We start from the raw sequence: 20,823 nt of genomic DNA on the forward strand, positions 1-20,823 counted from the left end.
CCCTTTCACACTGTGCAGTAACCTGGGATGCTGCTGCGTTCATGTTAAGTAACCCGGGTTATTTGATGGCAGTGTGAAAGGGATATAATAAAGCTGGGTACACACTGACAGATATATTGGCTGATCAATTGATCGGCCAATATATCTTGTGCCCATCGGCCAGTGTGTACAGACGATATGTCTGTGAACAACGTCGGTCACAGACATCTCGCGTCGGCTGTGCTGCATAGACGATGGACAGATATATCTGCAGATATATCTATCCATCAGCCGATCGCCCGTACACATGCAGCCACAGCCGCGGGAAAGAAAGGACCTGCCCCCTACTCGACCCCTGCCCAGCAGGACCCGCGGCTGCCTTGAAGATGATGGTCGTTCAGTGTATATGAATGACAATCATCTACAGATATATCTGCAGATCACTCGATCTGCAAATATATCTTTGCAATGTGTACCAAGCTTAATGCTGCTACGTCTGCTTAAACGATGGATGTGCAAAAATATGCAAATGTCGCAGACACCGAGGAATGTATTGAGACGCTCAGCTGGGGCTTCACAAATCCAAGGTGTCTGCTTACAAAGACGCAGCATCAATTGCAGATCCTTTGAATATCAGACTTCTTAGCAGCCCTATGGTGGGAGCACAGAGAAGTTGATTCAGACTCGCTCTCTAGATGCATTCGCTCGCTCCCAGTGTATGCAAATTTAATACACGCCCAGCAAGGCAGGCGATGGTACGGCAGGGCATTAGCACGCCCACTATGTCTTGGCGTGCGATCACTTTGTGTATGCAGACACCCACCAGCCAGTCTTAAGACGCCCACTTGCGCACACCTCATCTCCTGGAAGTGAATGAAAACATTGATACATTGAGTACCATTGGATGTGCTCGAAGCGCTTGAGGTTGACAAGCACTGCGAGTACTTCAGTGTGAAATACAACCAGGTGACGTGTATTATGACGCTGCCTGTTAATTATGCACGCCTCTGAAACAGCGTTGAAACACTCAGATACGCATGCGTCCTTACCTCCACTCCTCCATTTCTAGTTGCTGCGAGTGACTACATTAATGTTCCTTGATACATGCACTGTGCAACATTGGGCACATGTGCAAATTGCAGATTATCGCTCAACTGCAATAAACATTGGAATAGCGTACAGTACATCTCTGAATCAGGCCTACTGAGTGGTAAATTTACTAAATGACAGGTTTACAAAGCCACCGATGGCTTGCGGCTTTGACCAGTGTTTTTCAGAGGGCAATAGTAATTAATGCTACACCATGCTAATTTAGCATTAATTACTATTGCCGTTTGAAAAACATTGGTCAAAGCAACTTTGCAAACTCAATAGATAGTAAATCTGCCCCTCTCGATGGTCTACTACCAATAACCGTGGGTTTTGCCATTGATGGCGGAGGTTCAATATTTCTCCACTATTGATGGTATGGTCTGATAGTGTCACTGTAGTGATTATTTCTTCTCACAGCTTTTGCTCTGCTTCTCACAGCTTTTGCTCTGATTGTTCTGCCTCTAAGCTTTCCTCTTGTGTAGCTAGCAGAGGCAGTACTAACTAATAATTGGCTGTCATTGGCTGGCTCCCCTCACATCAGTTACAACCACAGCTCTCAGCCCTGCTTGAGAGCGAGATGTACTAAAAGCAAAATGTGGCCAAATTCAGAAAACTGCCTTTTTTTGGAGTTCCGGCCAAATTGCCCATATATACCAAGCACCAGAATCCAGTACATTCCGGGGCTTGAACCCATTAAGCGATGCCTAATGTACATTGCGAGGGATCCAATCTGATCCCTCCCAGTGTCCCGCCGCAGCGTGCGTGTCACCTGGTACATGCCCAGCAGGACTTCCGAGGGACTTCTGGGGTCATAAACCCGGAAATCCTATCATCGCAAAGGACAGCACTTTTCAAAAGAGCTGTCCTTTGCAATTTTAATCACAATTCTAAGTGCATACAGGTGTTATTAACAATGCTATGCACCCGATTGGTGGTGGGATGATGTGCTACATCCAAATGCAATGCGTAGTACATCCCGCTCTGAGTTTTGTCTTGCATGTGTTACATTATTCTAAGGTAGTGTTTTCCATTGATGCGCTAAGAGCGGCTGTTTGGCGCAAATACCGAAAAGACGAGTGAGGGACACATCTGTAGCATTCAATAGCTAACACCATCTGAAGATTACTTAACTGAACATGGGAGATTCAAGGACATATTTTTCCATTATCGGGTTTTAGACCTGGTAATTGTAATTTGTTATTGCTGCTATTCTCAGCAATAAGAAATGAAGTTTCTCCTGAATGTACTAATAATATACACATACAGGGACCGGGGCTCTGAAGGTATCAACAGGAAACTCAGCTTTATTTTGCTAAATAAGCCCGAAATAGATTTTCGCTATAGAAGTTACAAACCCTATTATAAGCCCCCTATTGCATCTATGTGCACTTAGGATGGTGTGGCGATAGCATGGGTAGCTCAATTTATACATTGAGTGGCCAAATTATTATGACCACCAGGTGTTTTATGCACAGTAGCTATTCTGCAGTTAATGCTGATATAGGAATCTGTATAAGAATGGAACGGTGAAGGTATGCAGAGACTAATGAAGTGTATCACTCATAATATAATGGGTAAGTGACACAATCTGACAGACTTTGAACGTGAGAAAAAAGAAGATTCCCTCCAGCACACTGCAACAATATTAGCAAAAATACTTGAATCCTACATGATAATAGAAATTCAGAGGTATTAGTTGCATACATTTGCAAATATATGATTAAGCGCCGGGGCCAGCATCAAGGCTCCTCTATACCGGCGTCCATAACAATAAGGGGTTCACGTCCGAGGCGCAGAGCAGCCCAAAAGAACCCAGCCAAGGACCACTCCCAGGGCATCACACAAAAAAGGGAAGAAAGGTAATAGTGAAGTGTAAAAACTTTGAACGTGGACTGACTGTTGGTGCTCTGAGCAGCACTGTGAGCATTATCAAACGGCTACACTAAATACATTTTTCAAAGGCGGCAGTTGTTAAAGTGTACACAAAGTGGACCAGCAGGCAAAAAACTGAATACTGGATGCTCGAGTGGAATTGAGAGTGGGCAGACTTGTTCAGTCCCACAGACAGACAACAGTGCATCAAATTACGGATATTCTGTATCAGTAACTAATTCAGATGGCCTCTCAACGTACAGCACTCCGCACATTGCATCATACTGTATGGGCTACAGAAGTAGAAGGGCTGACTGTATGGCATTCCTATCTGCTGCAAACAGTGTGAAATGCCTCCAGCATCTATAGACAGCAGCACAAAAGCATGGATCCTTCTTGCATAGTCTTGAGCCTTCAGCTGGTGCAGGCATCGCTAGGGTGATGCAGTTAATCACATTTAGGCTATTATTCCCCATGAAACATACCGACAGTCAGCAAAATGCATGCCTGGAAATATTCAAGCCGTATTAAGGGAAAAAGGTGGCCCATTAAAGTACTAATAATTTGGCCACTCAGTGTATGTGTTTTTTTTTAAGACATATACACTATACGTATGTGTGAACCAGGTCACTCGTGCATATGCATTTTTGTTGTTTGCATATTTAATAATATTTAAAAAGTCAAGTGTGTGCATGTGTTTGATGGCAGGGACGATTTTTGTCACCCGGGGCAAGGCAGTAATTTGGTGCCCGCCTCGACATAACTATAGACTCTGGACCTCATTCAGACCCAGTCGCAAGCGCTGAGCGCTCGCAACCAGGTCGATGTTTAGGCCGCACTGCGCGTGCGCAAGCCCCGGAGCGAGAGAGAAATTCTCTCACACCGGAGCTCACTACAAAAGGGCCGGCTGTCGATGTTGATCGATAGCTCGACCTGTTTTGTAGGCGTGGCAGGGGGATGGTTTCACAAACGGAGGCGTTCCTTAAGGAACACCTGCCATTTTGTGGGTGGCCACATTGACATCAGTAGTGATGTCAGTGGGGAGCTTCCTGCACGATCAGAGCAGGAAGCTCCCTGGGGCTTGCGGTTGCCGAGACTCAACCTTAGGGTCTCGTCGCAAGCCCAGATGGTCGCGATGGTCTTGACCATTGCGACCATAAACCTGGTCGGTCACTAAAGCTGTGGGTGGTAACCCACAGCTTAGCTAGTGACCAGGAGGCCGCACTTGAAAAGTCAAGTGCCCACCCTCATTCAGAGTGAGCGCTCGCTTCTTGCGACCGCCTCTGAATGAGGGCCTCTGTCCTTTTAGAATCCCTCTGGTGTCTCTACAGCAGTTTGTTTCCCCCCATCCCGTATCACTGCAGCAGCCTGTGTCTCTACCCCCTTTATCTCTGCAGCAGCAGGCTGTGTTTGTGTTACCCCTCTCCCCACCACCACTTACTCGATCTTCTCCTTGCTCCTCCTTAAGACAATGGCGGCAGGCACAGGGCAGATAGGGGAAAAAAACGTTATTGTGCTGGGTGATCCCAGTCCCTGTATGCCTGCTCCCTCCCAGCGGCACAGGCATGAAGCACGGTCACAATCACCAAACCGTACTTAAGCTAAATATGAATTAGGGGTCCCCTGAGAGAGTGGGGCTCAGGGGCTTACTTGCGCCATGTGCTCAGTTTTATCCGACCCTGCCCTAACCTCTGAAGCCTACCCCCACCACTGCATGCTTCCGACTGATCACAGGTTTCCCATTTTTTGTCTCTGAATGTGCCTCCAAAAGTCTGCCCAGATTTCACTGGCAAACCCAATGAGCCCGGAGCTCACAACTCTGTATAAAGCTATGGATGGGTTAATCCAAAAACGGTGCCATCTGCTTGGATCAATCATATTAATCCATTATCTGTGGACCTTGTTATCCAGGATGGAGCTGGACAGTGCTATCATTACGATTCAGGCCCTTGGAAGATAAGAGCCTCCAATTGGTAAACTAGAGGTAGTGTTGTCTTGAAGGATGGGAAACAGAGTCTAGATAAAAGTCAGTGTTTGGAGTCTGACCAGGAGGTAAATGTAATAGCCTGTGACTTTCAAGCATCGGCGACTTATCCAGCGAGTCTGCCCGATGTTCTAAAGGGGAAATCATTAAGGAAGAGTTGTACACCAGGGCTTGTGTTCGAGTGCATGCATGTATTTTTCCTGTCCATTTTTCAATATGCCACCATACGTCTTAATTTGTAGATAAAAATGTTACCTTTTCAATGCCCTGTTGTCTGCCGTTTTTACCATTATTTATATGTTTTGTTTTAATAAGTTAAGGTTGACACAATGGGCAGCAGGAATCATGAACCACTATGGCGTTTAATGAAAATAAAGCACATTTAATATTATTGTTATTTGCAAATTGGGTTTGTTAGCAATAATTTTGAAATCTACTTTTAATGAAATGTTCTTGTGTGCTTAAGATGTTCTTGTAGCAGTAATTTGGTAAGTGTAGATTTTTTGCCCAATAATACCTACCTCATCCTTCCTAATGGCAGTAATATACACTGTTCTGCATAACTCTGATGATAAGAACCTGAATAATACAGTTCCAAAATTATAATTATTTATTCTTTGAACAGTAATTTCTAGGTATACAGTTGTTTTTTCAAAGCTTGAAACAGTCTCACATTAATAGATTTTCACATAAAACAATATGCTATGTCCTTTTATAAAAATAAAATGTAACACTGTTATTAGCTGTTCATCTATTTTCACAAGATCTACATCTATGTATATACAATAAATGATATTTATTGTGTAAATGAAGATAGTCTATATATAACAGAAAGTGACAGTCATACTAGCACATACAGCATTTGAAGTTGTGATAATAGCACATGTTGGTTAGCAGACATGACATTTTGCGTACACCCACAGTAGCTCACCTGAATGATTCAGGTGCACAAATTACAGCTTAGAAGTATTCTGTCTGCTTTACAATCTGCAAATGCTTAATAGACATATATATGGAATTACTGAAACAACAGATGCTGTGTCATTAGAAGAAAAACTCTGTGTTATATATTTATTCAACACATTGATCATAGAGGACAAAGTTCTCTGCATTTAGAATCTCAGTGTGCAGTGCCTCAATTCATTATGTTACACATTCCGTTGTGGCAAGTAGGTGATAAGAGACTTTTAAACATTTTCAGTTTTCTTTCTCAATTTCATGAAATGCTTTAAATTATTCCTATACGACATGCTTCTAGAAGAAATCAAAAACTATCCTCCATTTAATACACAACCGCTAATCATTTTAGTGCTATACAATTAAACTGTATACAGAATATAAACATATTTACACATCTTTGTATATGTCATGCATATCTGTGTACAAATGGTATTTAAATTAAGGCAAGATGATTAACATTGCTTTACACTTTGGCACTAAAGTTAACATAGAAGACTTAGGGGTCTATTTACTAAGCAGTGTTAGGAGACAGAGTGAAAAGTAATAAAGTGATAAGGTGCCAGCCAATCAGCTCCCAACTGTCATTTTTCAAACACAGCCTGTGAGATGACAGTTGGGAGCTTATTGGCTGGCACCTTATCACTTTCTTATCACTTTTCACTCTGTCTCCTAACGCTGCATAGTAAATACACCCCTTAGGGGTATATTTACTAAAGTGCAGGATTTTAGAAGTGGAGTTATTGCCCATAGCAACCAGTCAGATTCTAGCTATTATCTTCTAGAAGGTGCTAGACAAATAAGTAGAGTCTGATTCTAAAACGCAGCACTTTAGTAAATATATCCCTAAGGCAGTGGTTCCCAAACTTTTTCGAATCACGGCGCCCTAGAGTATCAACAGTTTTTCCACGGCGCCCCTAAGCCAAAAGTTTCTTATTGAGAAATACAGAAAAAAAAATTGTGTCTATATGTCACACTCAGGTTCAGTTATGTGGTGGTTGACAGGGCTGCACTTCTATTTGTCCTTATATTTTATGATTGGCAGTCATTAGCACTGGTTTTGCCTATACACTGACTAAAAATATTTTTTTTTGGCACTGGACCACCAACTCGAGGCGCCCCTGCAAGTGCCCTGAGGCACCCCAGGGTGCCACGCCACCGAGTTTGGGAACCACTGTCCTAAGGGGTTTATGTATCATGCAGTGAAAAGCATGGAGAAGTGGATCAGTGGAGAAGTTGCCCATAGCAACCAATCATCTTTGAAGTAGTATTTATCAAGTACCGTTTATAAAATAATAGGTAGGAGCTGATTGGTTGCTGTGGGCCACTTCTCAACTGGTCCACTTCTCCACACTTTTCACTAATACATAAACCCCTAAGGGGCATATTTATAATTTATCGGGAATTATAATTTCTTATTGCTGCTTAAGGATTGCCTGCATGTACTTTACATACTGTATGCTCTGTAAGTCAAATGCGGAGGCCATGCGGCAGATATGATGCCATCCCCAAAGCCGTGCACTCTAGGCCGCGGCACCGCTCGCACACCCCTGGTTACAACTTATATAGTAGCTACCACGCTCTCAATAAGTGTGCATATTCTTATTTTTTTAATTTCTGAAATGATTTCACTGTTTATGGAGCTAGTAAGAATTAAATATGACTAAAAAAAGGTACTGCATACCCCTGAGTACAACCATAAAAAACACTCATTTTAATTTATTTGACGTGTTTCTAATGAGAAAAGAATGTCCCTCGGTGCAGCAACAGATTGGAACTTTTTTTTTTCACATGTTATTTGTGACTTATACAATTGTAACCAATATAACATTGCTATTATCACTATTTTTAATGAATAAATATTGTTCATTTTCAAAATGAATATTTTTTTTTTGGACAGCATTTTGGATAATTACAAAAAGATCCAGTGAGTATCGTACACCACACCTAACAAAGTCCCAGCAGGATGGCCTGTCCTGCCTATATTCTGTATTGTACCACTGAAATCAGATGAGTAGATAAATATTGGAAGTATTTTTTCCTCACAACCACCCATGAATGTAATAGACTATTATCCGATTATTTTTTTTATCTGCTTTTATTTACTGTCTAATGCTGCACAAAGGGATAAACTTTCTTTTCATATCCACAAATTTACAGCAAAGAGATTCAGGGAGTCCCAGTGTTCCCTTTTGCACATAGACTGGATTATTGGCATTTTATAAATATGAATTAGGAGATGAGAACAGGAGCTTGCCCTGTACAAATTCCTTTGCTCTGATAGTTTATTATAGCAACTTTGACGTTAAGAAGCACAATTTATGTCTGGACTTTAGAGAGGATGTATTACTAATCGAGAGAAAGTGCCCCACCACTGGTATGACTGATGCATGCTAAATTAGGTAGAGCGTAGAGCATTGTATGGTGGTGGGATGGGATCTGGTCAGAAGATTGACAGAATGTTGACTGATTCTGAATGTCGACAGCCAATATGTCAACATGGTTAAAATGTCTGTTGACATTTAACATGTCGACACCAGAATGTTTTGTGCTTATTGATAGGGATAGACTAAAATAAGCAAAACACTGATTATTGACAATCTGGTGTCGACATTATGTCTACATTAAAAAATGTCAACATGGTTAAAATGTAGACATATTAGTTGTCGACCTAAATTCCATGTTGACATACCACACCCAGAGGTATTTACCTTGCTAGTAAGATACAGCGGCATGACAAACGGAATGTGGATGTTATATATAAAGAGATGAATTGCATTTGCTTTAAAAATTGTAATTATAGGATTACTTCAATAGTTTTAGGCACAAAACACATGTAAGTCATGTAATATACACAATGTAATCTTATTTTATGCACACAAGATCTTGACTCGATGAATTTTATTCTAATTTGATTTACTGTAGGAAATTTCTTGTTAGGTATTGCTTATTACAACATAATTGCTGCATGGTTCCACTAACGAGACCTTAGCAATGTTAATCAAATACTGCTTTATTTACATACTAATTACAGAAGATTATAATTATATGCAATATTTTTTCTTGTAAATAACTAACTCTATACACGATTAATGAAAAAATAACATTAAAATATATTTATGATTTACTCCTGAAAATCGACATATACTATATTATTGCAATCTGTAGCTCTGGAAGTATATTAAAGGTTCTGGTTTATAATATGTTTGTAGAAAAAGGCATTAAATATCAGAGGGCTGCTCATTGATCAATAAGCTCAGCCCCTCTTTGAGAAAGCTGCTCATTAATTCTCTTTATGGCAGAAAAAAATAATTCATGTTTCATTCTAATATTGTAACAATCCCTCTAGTTAGTAAATTTTGTTTTTAAAATATATCTAACTATGCTATCACTATACTGAACTGTCATATGGGTGTATTTAGAATGGTGTTTTTATCCATAAGCGAATAAATGCTAAATCTATACTGATAATAAAGTTGCAATGGTTATGTCTAAACATAGAAGTTTTTTAGAGAAATTTGCTCCTTGGAAATTTTTGAATGTTTGTCTGTTCGTTGCGGCATCACACCAAAGCTATGGAATGAATTTGGATTGCATTTTCAATAGTGTATAGCTTAGTCATCTAGAAAGAAACTGAGGTATGTATTCTCTCAATGTGACATCAGGGAGAGGAGCAATAAAGAAAAAAACAGACACATGACACAGTGTGCAGGCTCCTCAAGCCAAAAATGACTAGATGTAGAAAATATTTTTTTTGCGACAAATATGCTTTAGGGACTGTTTATGAGCTACTGTACGGAGACAAAAATTGTTTATCAAACTTGCACAGGTTCCTCAAGTCCAAAATGACTTAATGTATATAAATATTTATTGGGGACAATATATATTATCCCCAATATATATTGGGGACAATCTGGCACTCTCCCATGCCATAATAGTGATGATACCCGGGTGCCCTCAGTAAGGGATCAATGCAGGAAAACAAAAGAGAGATCTGCGGCACTCCGGGATTTGGGGAGTAACAACTCCAAGTATATTTCAAAAGTACATACCAGGAAACCAACGTTTCGGGGTCTTAGAACCCCTTTGTCAAGGTGTAAAAACTTGGTGCTGTAAAATAGCTTACCACAAATAAGTTGAGAAGCCCGCGAAAAAACAGTGAGAGATACATATATTGCACTCCCCAAATGCAAAGTTATATATGTATGCATATATAAATACACACACACACACATATATATATATATATATATATATATATATCTCAAGATCTATTACGTAGATAAATCCAACTATATATTAAACTCTAATCGGTCATCTTATTTTGACTCGTGAAGTTGCGGTATACATGTTAATCCAGTAGATGGTGCACCAAGACAAATACTACTTATCACAGAGTCGCTGCTCATGTTACTTGCAACCTTTCAATCTTACTGTAAGTTAAGTAGCAACGGATTTGAGATCTACAAGATAAGATTTGCTTGATTAAAGTGAATTTAGACTGGACTGTGAGATTGATTGCCCCTTGAATTGGATTTTGTGGTTTACATAAAAAAATGGAAAATTATGGATTCTTGGTTATCGACATTTTGTGATCAATGTCTAAAACATAACATATACATCACAATTTTAGATGCCACTACTGTCTTTGTAAAATTAGATCCGCTGAGCGATAACAGACATCCATGCGAGTGAAACTGCGGGCAAACACTAGTGTTAAAATAATAAAAAGTAATGTGAAATCAAAGGCATCTCACATATATGTATTTTGGTAGCTTCCTTCACACTAAACACTGCTTACAGAGTTAGGGCTAGCGTAGAAAATACTAGTAAGAAATACTGCTACATTAAAATAAATGTCAACTCATCTCTAATGTCTCACTACCTGTCAATACCTCAGAGCATTTTTCATCCTGGGCAAAGTACTGTAGTTAACATTTTAACTTTTGAATTGTGAGTTTGTCAGAGGACAATTGCTCCCAGCAAGTATGTTAAAATAAAATAACATAAAATCAGCTATTTTTTCAGCCAATTGAAAAGCTGTCGTCTGGCGCAACCCACAAGAGGGCACCTTATTTGTAAGGCTCCCATGTGTATCATTTTTTTCTCAGTTCCTGCCACTAGAAGTCTGTAACTCAAAATTCTTACTATTCCAGAATGCAGACTCTCGGCAGTTCAGAATTGTTAGGCTTAGAATCCTAGAGCTATTTTACTGAACTGGTATGCAACATGTAAAGTGTGGATCTTTCAAAGAAATATATTAAAAAAATGAGTGCACCTCTATTTATGTTACCTTCCAGCAACTTGTTACAGTCCTGAATGGCAATATTGAGAACTATTCTTGGTGCCTCAGCATAATATAAATGTAAACAATTCATCAAACATCATATAAAAAATAGTTTATGAAAAATGTAATATGTCTTTTAGGAAGGAAGCCTTTTTTATTAATAGTCAAGCATGTTCTTACATACAGACCATGCATGGATCAACCAATATTGTAATACAGAATGTTTGGCAATATTTGATTTATCCTCTGCAGGAGGTGACAGAAGGAAGATCGTGGTGGAATGTGCAAGGGCATGGTGCCACGAATAACATTATTGTGGCCATACATCCCACTGCTTAATCCCATAATTTGTGCCACTATGCAGCAGGGGGTGCAGCCACAAACCGCAAAAGTTCCATCGTGGCGACAACTATCTAGGATTCTGGAATTGGTTAGAAATGGGAAATTATCACATGGCTTTCACTACATTACAACTTTTTTAAAATAAAAATCTATTTATCTATTTCCTTTCCACTGTCCCTAAATAAAGTAAAAAAATATATGTATGGAAAATAAATAATACATAATCTGTAAACTTCTGATGACAGCTAGGTTCTGTGTCCATTTTGTGGCTCTGATTTGTTTTTCACTGGTGTTTGAAGCCTCGTGTTGTATTTTACACATAGATCCCCCATGGCAGTCAAACTTTCTTCCACGGCTTTGGCAAACATGGCTGATGAAGTCTCTTTGCAGTCACGGAAGCTTGAGATGCAGAAGAGGATGTGTTCAGGCTGTGGGTTGTAACAGGCACCATATCCATTTGGGACCACTGGACCATAGCAGCAGAACATTTCCATTGTGGTAGGAACCTGAAAATATCATCAGATAGCAATCTTTATCTTCTAAATGAAATTCAGTAGCACAACATTCTTTTAAAGCTCTTAGCAATGTTTAATAAAGCTTGCAGTTATCAAGGAAATGAGAAATTGATACTATTCCCTAAAGAGCAAACAAACATGATGACAATCAGTTAAAGGTAATACAGGGGTCAGCCAGTTCTGTCAACACTAGTCATTAGAAACAAATGCAGATTGTAGAACAAGGCTTTGATTTGGGGTCACGAGCCTGTGGTGTCCACTATCAGGGACTGTATTTGTATAGTTGTCACCAGATCATAAGATATTTAGCAATCACCAGTGGCGTATCTAGGGTGGGGCAAGCAGGGCACATGCCCTGGGCGCCATGGCAGGCTGAGCAGCAGGGGACACCTCCAGCCAAGGCAGCGTACCCTGGGACTCACTGTCATCTGGAAGTTGCTGTTATAGAAGAAACGGCGCCCGTCCTTCTCATAATGTACTATGGCTACTGATTGTCCTGCCGTGAAATTTTGCAGAGCTGGCAAATGCTAGATTTAGTCTTTGCTTGTGTACTATCGTGCGACAGACTTTCAATGTCTGTGGACAGTACAAGTCCGCTTGTGGTTCTGAACACACCACCATTGGCGCATCATCATATTCACCATCAACCCTTGTGTCAGCCTATGGCTGGCGCAGTGTCTCCTTCTGAAATTTCTCTAAACATGGCGTCTGTATCTCCAATCCCATACGCAACAACACTCAGAGTAATATATGCACTGTTCGGGTTTTTAGGACTTTTCACATATGGACACTATCAAATAATCGCTCAACTGCACAAATATTGGCATTGCATCCACCTGAGTGCTGAAAATATTTGTACTGTTAAAGTTTGAACTGTATTTACAGTGCCTTATCATTTCAGAGCTGAAGCTGTTGTTTAATTTGAATCAAGAAAGATCAACATTAAATGCTAGCTTTGCCTATTGTGGATTACAAGTACATGAATGTAATCAGTCAGTGACCACCTAGCAAGAGAGTACGCCAATGAGAAACTTTGTGTTCACCATAAAGTTAATGACTGATCAGTCTGGAGTATTGCTAGTTTGCTGAGTGTTAATACAGATGTTTCCACATACATCTTGCATCCTTGTGGATAAAACATCTCTTCTAGTCGCGCCAAGCCATGGTGTGACTTGGTAGCACCGAGTGTCTTTTTGTACAAAGATTTACCTTTGAATATCTATTATTTGTAAAGTCGCACAGAATACAGGTATGTCACATATCATTTTAATCAGCAGAAGCCGCTTGTGTATTCTCTTTGCATCGCTTTGTGAATAAGATGCATTTGAAGGTAAAAAGTCACACGAAAAGACGCTTGGCGCTACCGAGTCACACTGTGCTCAAGCATTATGTTTAATACTACTTGTAGCGCACAGAGGGAAGAGGTATGTGGGACACATCTGTATATTTTGCTGTTTTCACTATGGGCTATTTACTAACCTTGGAGAAATATAAAGTGGAGAAAGATAAGATCCAGCCAATCAGCTCCTAGCTGTAATTTTTCAAATACAGCCTGAAGCTTACAGCTAGGAGCTGATTGGCCGGGACTTATCTTTCACCACTTTTTTTCTCTACAAGGCTTAGTGAATAGACCCCAATATGTATAGTTGAGAAAGTTATTGTATGTTTATAAATACAAAACACGCTGTAATACCACCAGTGATTATTGACATGCCACCATCAACACATCAACCCATGCACCATCAACACTTTCACCAGCCCTATGGCTGGTACAGTTTCTCTGTCTGAACATGACCTCTGTAGCTGTGTCTGTGCACGACCATGAGAAGTAGTTTTCTTGTGTTCACTTCAGGCCATCTCACAGTCATCTCCCAAGAATGCCTATCACTTTACCACCCCACTTGTGTTACCAAATAGAATTGTTAGCGTACACTCTGTGTAACGCATATGACCTAGTGGTTTCCAAGACTTTTCACGCATGTGTAGAGGCAAATAATCGCTCAGCTATGTAAACATTGGCATTGCATTCAAATTGTATGCACCTCTGAATCAGTCCTAGAGAGATAAAAGGAAGAACCACTGGAACTGCCACCTCTACTGTAAGGTACCATCTAGACCTAACTAATCTGTGCCCATAACAACATCCGGGGTACCAGAGATGGAAGCAGCGGCGACAACTTAACTGTCTGGCTGGGGGGTCTGCAGGTCATAGGCTGCAGTCTATGCAGCCCTCTCCTCCCTGCCATCCCGGTGATTGTCAGGTGATGTCACCAGGAGGTGGTGCTTAAGTCAGGTGGCAGCAAAGGGTGGAGCCTACGTAAGGGGCATGGATTAAGATCATCACTGCTTGGCTGGCTTGTAGGGACTGCATCAACTGCAGTTGCTAGAAGCCAGATAGGGCTGATGTAATAGCAGGAGAGTGGCTTCCCATGGGAAGCACTCTCTTTCCTATTGCAGTCCCGACTGGCAGTCCCAGGGGGAGAAAGCACCTACCCCTGGGACTGCCTTTCTGGCTGTAATCAGGGAGTGCTACCAATGCGAAGTCACTGCAGTCCCTTCGAATGGCAGATGTTACTAGGGGGGCTGCTGTCCCGCAGCCCCTAGGTAAGATCCACCACTGGATGGAAGCAAAGGAAAGAAGAAGATAGGTCAGAACAGGAGACAGATGCACAAACAGGGTGAAACAGACACAAAATTGTAGCAAATGTCAGATGAGGGACTAAGAAAATAAATAAAAATAGTTACAGTGCATGGTACAGGATAAACTAAGCACAAATATATTACATGATATGACAGGCAGAAGCAGAAGGCTATAACTTAGGGCAATCCACAATGAACCAGCAGATGTTCTAAGCCTTTATCCAGCCAGAACTTAATTAATAACTTTAAGTAACTCTTCTGGTTGTATTACTCACTGAAGTTGTATAGCCAAGCGTCTATATCTTACCATGCAAACTGGCAACATATTATGCATATACAAATGTTTGGGTCAATATTATATGGGTCTTTCAATTTTATCAGTCCCTTATGGTTTTTCCAATCTTACACAAAAATCTCTCTCTACACGTGAAGAAAATAACAGGGCAGGGTTTTCCGTTATTTGGTTGCTGATAATAAGAAACTGTCTAGTGCTATATTAAACCTAATATTGCTCAGCATAACAATAGTTGTTTTGTTTTCAACTCATGTGAAGTGATAAATCACTTGTCCTAATCACTAATGGATTTGTTTGAGTGCTTTGGTGAATCAGACTTGTGGTTTTGAAAATTTTCAAGACAAAGATACAAACATATTTTCCAGCTTGATAATAGGATATTTTAGATTTGGGTATAATACGTATTTAACAGTTGCATTGAAAATATATCTATATTTGGATTTTTGCGGGGAAAGTAAATGCAGATTTTCTGGTAGCTGTCACTTTTTTTTTAACTTTATACAGTAAATGGTATTTGTGTCAAAGCAAATTGTTTTACAAATAATGAACTGTAGAGTATGTTGGAGAGTAGTACCCAACACCCTGTCTTTCAGTGTCTCATGTACGACCTACAAACAGTTCATCTGCTCTTGTAGTTGATATCCCATTTTGGTCACCCTGTCCGCATCTTTATGCTAATGCTGCAAATACTTCTGTTCATATTGAGATCTCCACTTGCAGTGGCGCTAATTCGTCTCAGTGCATTGTTAGATGCATCATCAGTCGCACCATTGAAGATTGCACCAGCCCCACTGGTGTATCATTAATGGGTGTAGAAGGAGCGGTGGTCCAGGGGGCCCACATTGCACACCCTGTGCCCATATAATTATACTTACCTCTCCAGAGTCTTGTGTTGGCTGGTGCTGCAGACAGAAATCACAGAGAACATGGCGCAGTACCCATTATCCCAGAGATTTGCTCATGTGCAGTAGACTACTGTGCTGCCGGAGAGAGGGTGGCCAGCACGGAGACTACACATGGGCCATCTCCTCTCTTAAACCGCCCCTGACCAGCCCTAGTCCAGGTGCAATTTCTCCATCTGAACATGGTGTCCTGTGTCTGCGCTACTGCATCTTTAAACTCAGTAGCTGTCAGCTACAAGCCCGCATCTTCCTAACCATCCCCCTGTTGCCTCCCAGGAATGCCTACTGAAACCCACGGCTCTTGCGTCTAAATTCCCTCTGTGTGTCCACCACTACCCATCGAGACGAATGCGCAACTCGGATGCATGCGTGGTACTTTCACCATTAGCCAACTGCTTGAAAATGTGCATTGCATGAAGTTAGTGTGCACCTCTGAATCAGACCCTATATATGAGAAGCATATTGTTAGTAGGGTGTACTGTGTTTTTGTGGATATATATTCATACTTGCCAACTCTCCCTCATTGTCAGGGAGACTCCCTGAAATAGTAGCAATCTCCCTGTCTCCCTGAAGAGTCCAGCAATCTCCCTGATTGCACCTTACCCCCATTATGAAGTTGCTGTATTAAAAAAAACAGAGATATATACATTCAAATGGGATCATTAGTATAATTTCCCTGTATTATAAGGCACAATGATCCCTATGGCTACATGCATTTTCTAAAAAGCATCAGTGTGTTTTCATCATTAAGTAGATCTTACTGACTGCTTTGGGGCTCGTTTATATTTGGATGTAATGCAATCTTATGACACGACCCTCAGATGTAGCAGTACACGCCCACTTTACCGCCGCGCTCATAGGTGCTGCTTTCACAATCTCCCTGAAATGCTTTTTCAAAAGTAGGGAAGTAGGTATATATTTTATGAGCGCATTTGGCCAATGTTTTCTAAGTACTACACATGCATCTGAGTAGCACTGTGCAAGCGTCCCGATTGTTACTGAACAGAGAAGCGGAACGAAGTTGGACACAGGGAGTATGGTTTTTTTTAGAAGCTGCTCCTTGGAGGTAGCAGGGGGTGCTAGGCAGACGCTGGCTTGTCACTGACAGCAGCTGCATCTAAAGACGCACAACAGCTCACAAAGCACAACATACTCAGAGAAACTGCACCTGCCATCCGCACTGGGGGCCTGATTCAGCAAGGATCGCAAGTGCTAAGATGCACGCAGTCGGTCGATTTTCATGATCTGCGCATGCGCATGCATCTCAGTGCACGTGCGGGATATAGCCACTTCGATTGGGAATGAGAGCATAGTGTGTATGCAGACCCATTGCAGAGTGATTGACAGCAAGTACCGTTTGGGGGTGGTGACGAGGGGGTGGTCGGCAAATGCAGGTGTGTCAGTGCGTTGGGACGGTGTTGCAGGGGCGTGCATAAATTAGTCACTGCAATACCATACACAGCCTGAGGCCTCATAGCATAGTCTGAAATTAGAAATTCCTGAGTGAGGTCTGACCTGCCTTAACTGTGCATATACGATGTTACACGATGTTACCGATTGTTTCGCTATGTTGCCAAAGTATATGGATGTGAGTAAGGGGAAGTGAGCGTCCTTATGTTAGGCTGAGATCGCATTGTGAATACAAATGTTTACATATCACCGCTGACGACATTGCGTGCATATAAGCAGAATAGCGATCCTTGCTGAAATAGTCCCTGAGACAAGTTTCCACAGGTGCAAGACACTGCAAGTGGGCATTTCAGTTTTGAAGGAATCGGCTGCGGTATTAGCATAAAGGCGCTGGCACAGCAAAAGATGCAGCTACTCATAAAGTCTTCTCAGACCCACTAGTCATCTCCTAGTAGCGAAGCCTGGATAGGTAATTGTCGAAAAAAAGAGGGATATTTGCTCTTTTAACATGATTGCTTGACCTATAAGCAAAAGGATCATCTGGATAATCATAAAAGCAATAGGATCATCTGGATAAAATAAAGAAAAACAATAAACTTTTATCACTTGCCTGGCGTGGTCGCATCGTTTGTGACCACCCCAGGCAGTGCGTTACCTGACAGGGACACAAACAATGTGACCTGTCAGTAGCGCTAATCTTCCAGCATCCTCCACTAGCAGAGGGACCTCCCGTCCCCACTGCATCCCTGCATCCTCCCCCAGTGACTGCCATGCTGTGATCACTACTAAATAGTCAGCATGGCAGGAACCCCCCACCAGGGCTGCTGAGAGTAGCAGCAGCAGCCGGGGTAATGTAAATTAACCCAACCCCCAGTGTGTACCTGGCAGCTGCTTATAGGAGCAACTGCTGAGGAAATCAAAGTCGCGATGGTCACAATGTTCCGAACATGGATAGTTTGATTAATTCATGACAATGACATCTATAGTAACAATCTTAAAAAAAAAAAAATATATATATATATATATATATATATATATATAAAATTTGGAGCGGTTTTTGGAGAAAATTTTTTTCAAGTTAACTTAGGTGGATGTAATAGAGATCAGAGATGGACGTAATAGTGCAGCGGTTGTGCTACAACTTGCAAAAGCTGCAGGAGGCAGGGGCGTAACTACGTATTTGAAGGTATCATAGTAAAGGGCCCCTATGTACCTCCCGATGGTGAAAAATGTATATAACACATGTAACTTTGACAAGGAAGCTCTGGGCCCCAAAGCAGCTGTACCCCTTGCACCTATGGTAGTTACACCCATGGCAGGAGGCATCTTATGTCAAAAGACTCACACTGATGGTTTCAGTGATTCGCTGTTACATCCGAAGACACAGCCAATCGGATCAACTGCATGACCATGGGACATCTGGGTAACCCTCAGGTTACTCAGGATGTCCGGTGAAATCACGCAGCCGGGGTCAGTGAAGCTGCGTCCACTGTCCAATAAACGGGGCCAACACGACCCCATTTTCTGTAATGCTGCCTGTTACTGCCCCAAAACGCTAGCAGCATGTCAATCATGCTACGGCTTTTAGGGCACTGCGGGCGATATTGCAGGGCTTGATCTGCACTTGCACAATGGGACTCTTGTGCATGCGCAGATCTTCAATCATTCATAGTTCCGTAAATCTCTGAATCCTGGCCAGAATCCAGATTTGCAGCAATTTATAAATTGACACAGATTAAGGAGATTTTCCATCAGTTTTGGGCTATAAACCTCTGGATGTAATAAGCTGGCGATTTGGTGAGAAACCAAGCTACAAGTTTGCAGCCGATTTAAAAACCACACATTGCTGGTATGAGTGGCATGATGAGTGGAAAGGAATAAAGGGCACCCACCCTCATTGTCAAATATGTCTAGGCTATTCTGCATTGGGTCTGGCCCCATAAGACTTTCTCCCTTCCTATAGATATTGCTGAATGCTGAGGTCCAAGGTGTACCTCCTTCTAAACTGTCACTGTAAATAAAATATTCTTGGCTTTTTTCTTGGGGCCAGACCATGTCTCAAAAGTGCAGTGACACAACCAATCAGGGGCTGTGTTTTCTCTTCAAAATAAGCCAATCGGAATTTTCTGGTTGGGTAGTGGGAGATAAACTCAAAGATGTAAACTAAAGTTATGACCTTCTATTAAGGCACATAAACAATTGCCTTGCAGTCCATTACATCCTCCACAGCCTCTTATATATGGACTGCGCTACCTGACATTGCATTTCAATAATTTAGTGACCTTTTGTCTGTACACTGTGATGCAACTAACAAGTGAAATTTCTGGAAAACTTTAGCTAAATTCTACAATAATTAACGTCATATAGCAGAATTGTATTTTCTTTTTCAAGTTTAGCACTATTTTAACCCATTGGATGAATAATACATGTGTGTTATGGGAGTGTCATGGTCGTATCAGTGAACGCAGCTGCGTTCTCAAATGTAAAGATGCAGCCACAAAGGCCATGTCTAGAGAAAGTTCAGAAGGAGACACTGGGCCTGATTCAGACCCGCTCACGAGCGCTCGCAAGCGGGTCGATGGTGGCCCAGTGCGCATGCGTGAGACCCGGATAGCGACGGGCAAACCGTCGCTCCGGGTCTCGTAATAAAGGGGGCGTGCTGTCGATGTTTGGTGGACGGGCCAGGGGCGTGGCTGCCCAGACGGAGGCGTTCGCCTACAGTCTGGGGCCGGCCCCACTGACAGCGCAAGTGATGTCAGTGGGAGTGCTTTCGGCTCTGTTAGAGCCAAAATGCACTCTGGGGGGTTGTGGCAACGAGACCCTACCACAAGGGTCTCGTTGCAAGCCCGATGGTCGCGATGGTCTTGACCATCACGACCATCTTCCTGGCCGCTCGCTATAGCTGTGGGTTGTCACCCACAGCTATGCGAGCGGCCAGGAGGCTGCTTTGAAAAACAAGAAGGATGGCCCTGATGTTAGAGCATCCGGCTCTGAATCAGACCCACTGTTCCAGGCATAGGGCGTCGTAAGTGTTGATAGTGATCGCAGTGGTGCGCCGATGGTGGAATGTTTGAGTCCTCTAGTGGACTTGCATGGTTTATTGACAATGCAAGTAGGCATTTCAAGGTGCTTTTAATGTCCAGCCAAGGGAAAGGCTGAAACTAGCATTTGCATATTATCACACCTGCAAATTAGAAATTGCAGCCATGCAAGCATTGTTGCCCAGCTTATTGGCGCTGCTGTCTTTTAGCCCCCCAATAATACATGGGGCAGGGCCGGCCCGCCCATTACGCTGACTACGCAGGTGCGTAGAGCGCCACCCGGCAGAGGGCGCCGTGAATAGCTGCCGGGAACGCGGCGTGGCCACAGACACTGGAATAGAGAGAACTCTCCAGCTCCGCTGCCAGTGTCTCCGAATCCTATGTGTATGCATGTAATGTGGTATGATGGCATCACGCCGTACACACGCCCATCTACCCGCCTGCCTGCTTGTGTTTCAGCGCTGCCTGTGCTAGTCATGAGCAGGGCTGTTCAAGTTGAGCGGACAC

General features: G+C 42.1%; 1 protein-coding gene across 1 annotated transcript in view; it reads right to left on the bottom strand.

The window, feature by feature from the left end:
- Positions 1-11,634: 11,634 nt before the first annotated feature.
- The window catches only part of CHAT (choline O-acetyltransferase), a 103,683-nt gene continuing 94,494 nt past the window's right edge, over positions 11,635-20,823 (bottom strand). The window contains exon 14 of the mRNA XM_088463040.1: positions 11,635-12,019. Within this exon, the coding sequence (XP_088319166.1) occupies positions 11,759-12,019 (261 nt within the window). The 3' untranslated portion in view covers positions 11,635-11,758. The remainder of the gene's footprint in view (positions 12,020-20,823) is intronic.

The sequence above is a fragment of the Taudactylus pleione genome, unplaced genomic scaffold (assembly GCF_031769625.1).
Source record: "Taudactylus pleione unplaced genomic scaffold, aTauple2 ptg001314l, whole genome shotgun sequence".
Taxonomy (NCBI): domain Eukaryota; kingdom Metazoa; phylum Chordata; class Amphibia; order Anura; family Myobatrachidae; genus Taudactylus; species Taudactylus pleione.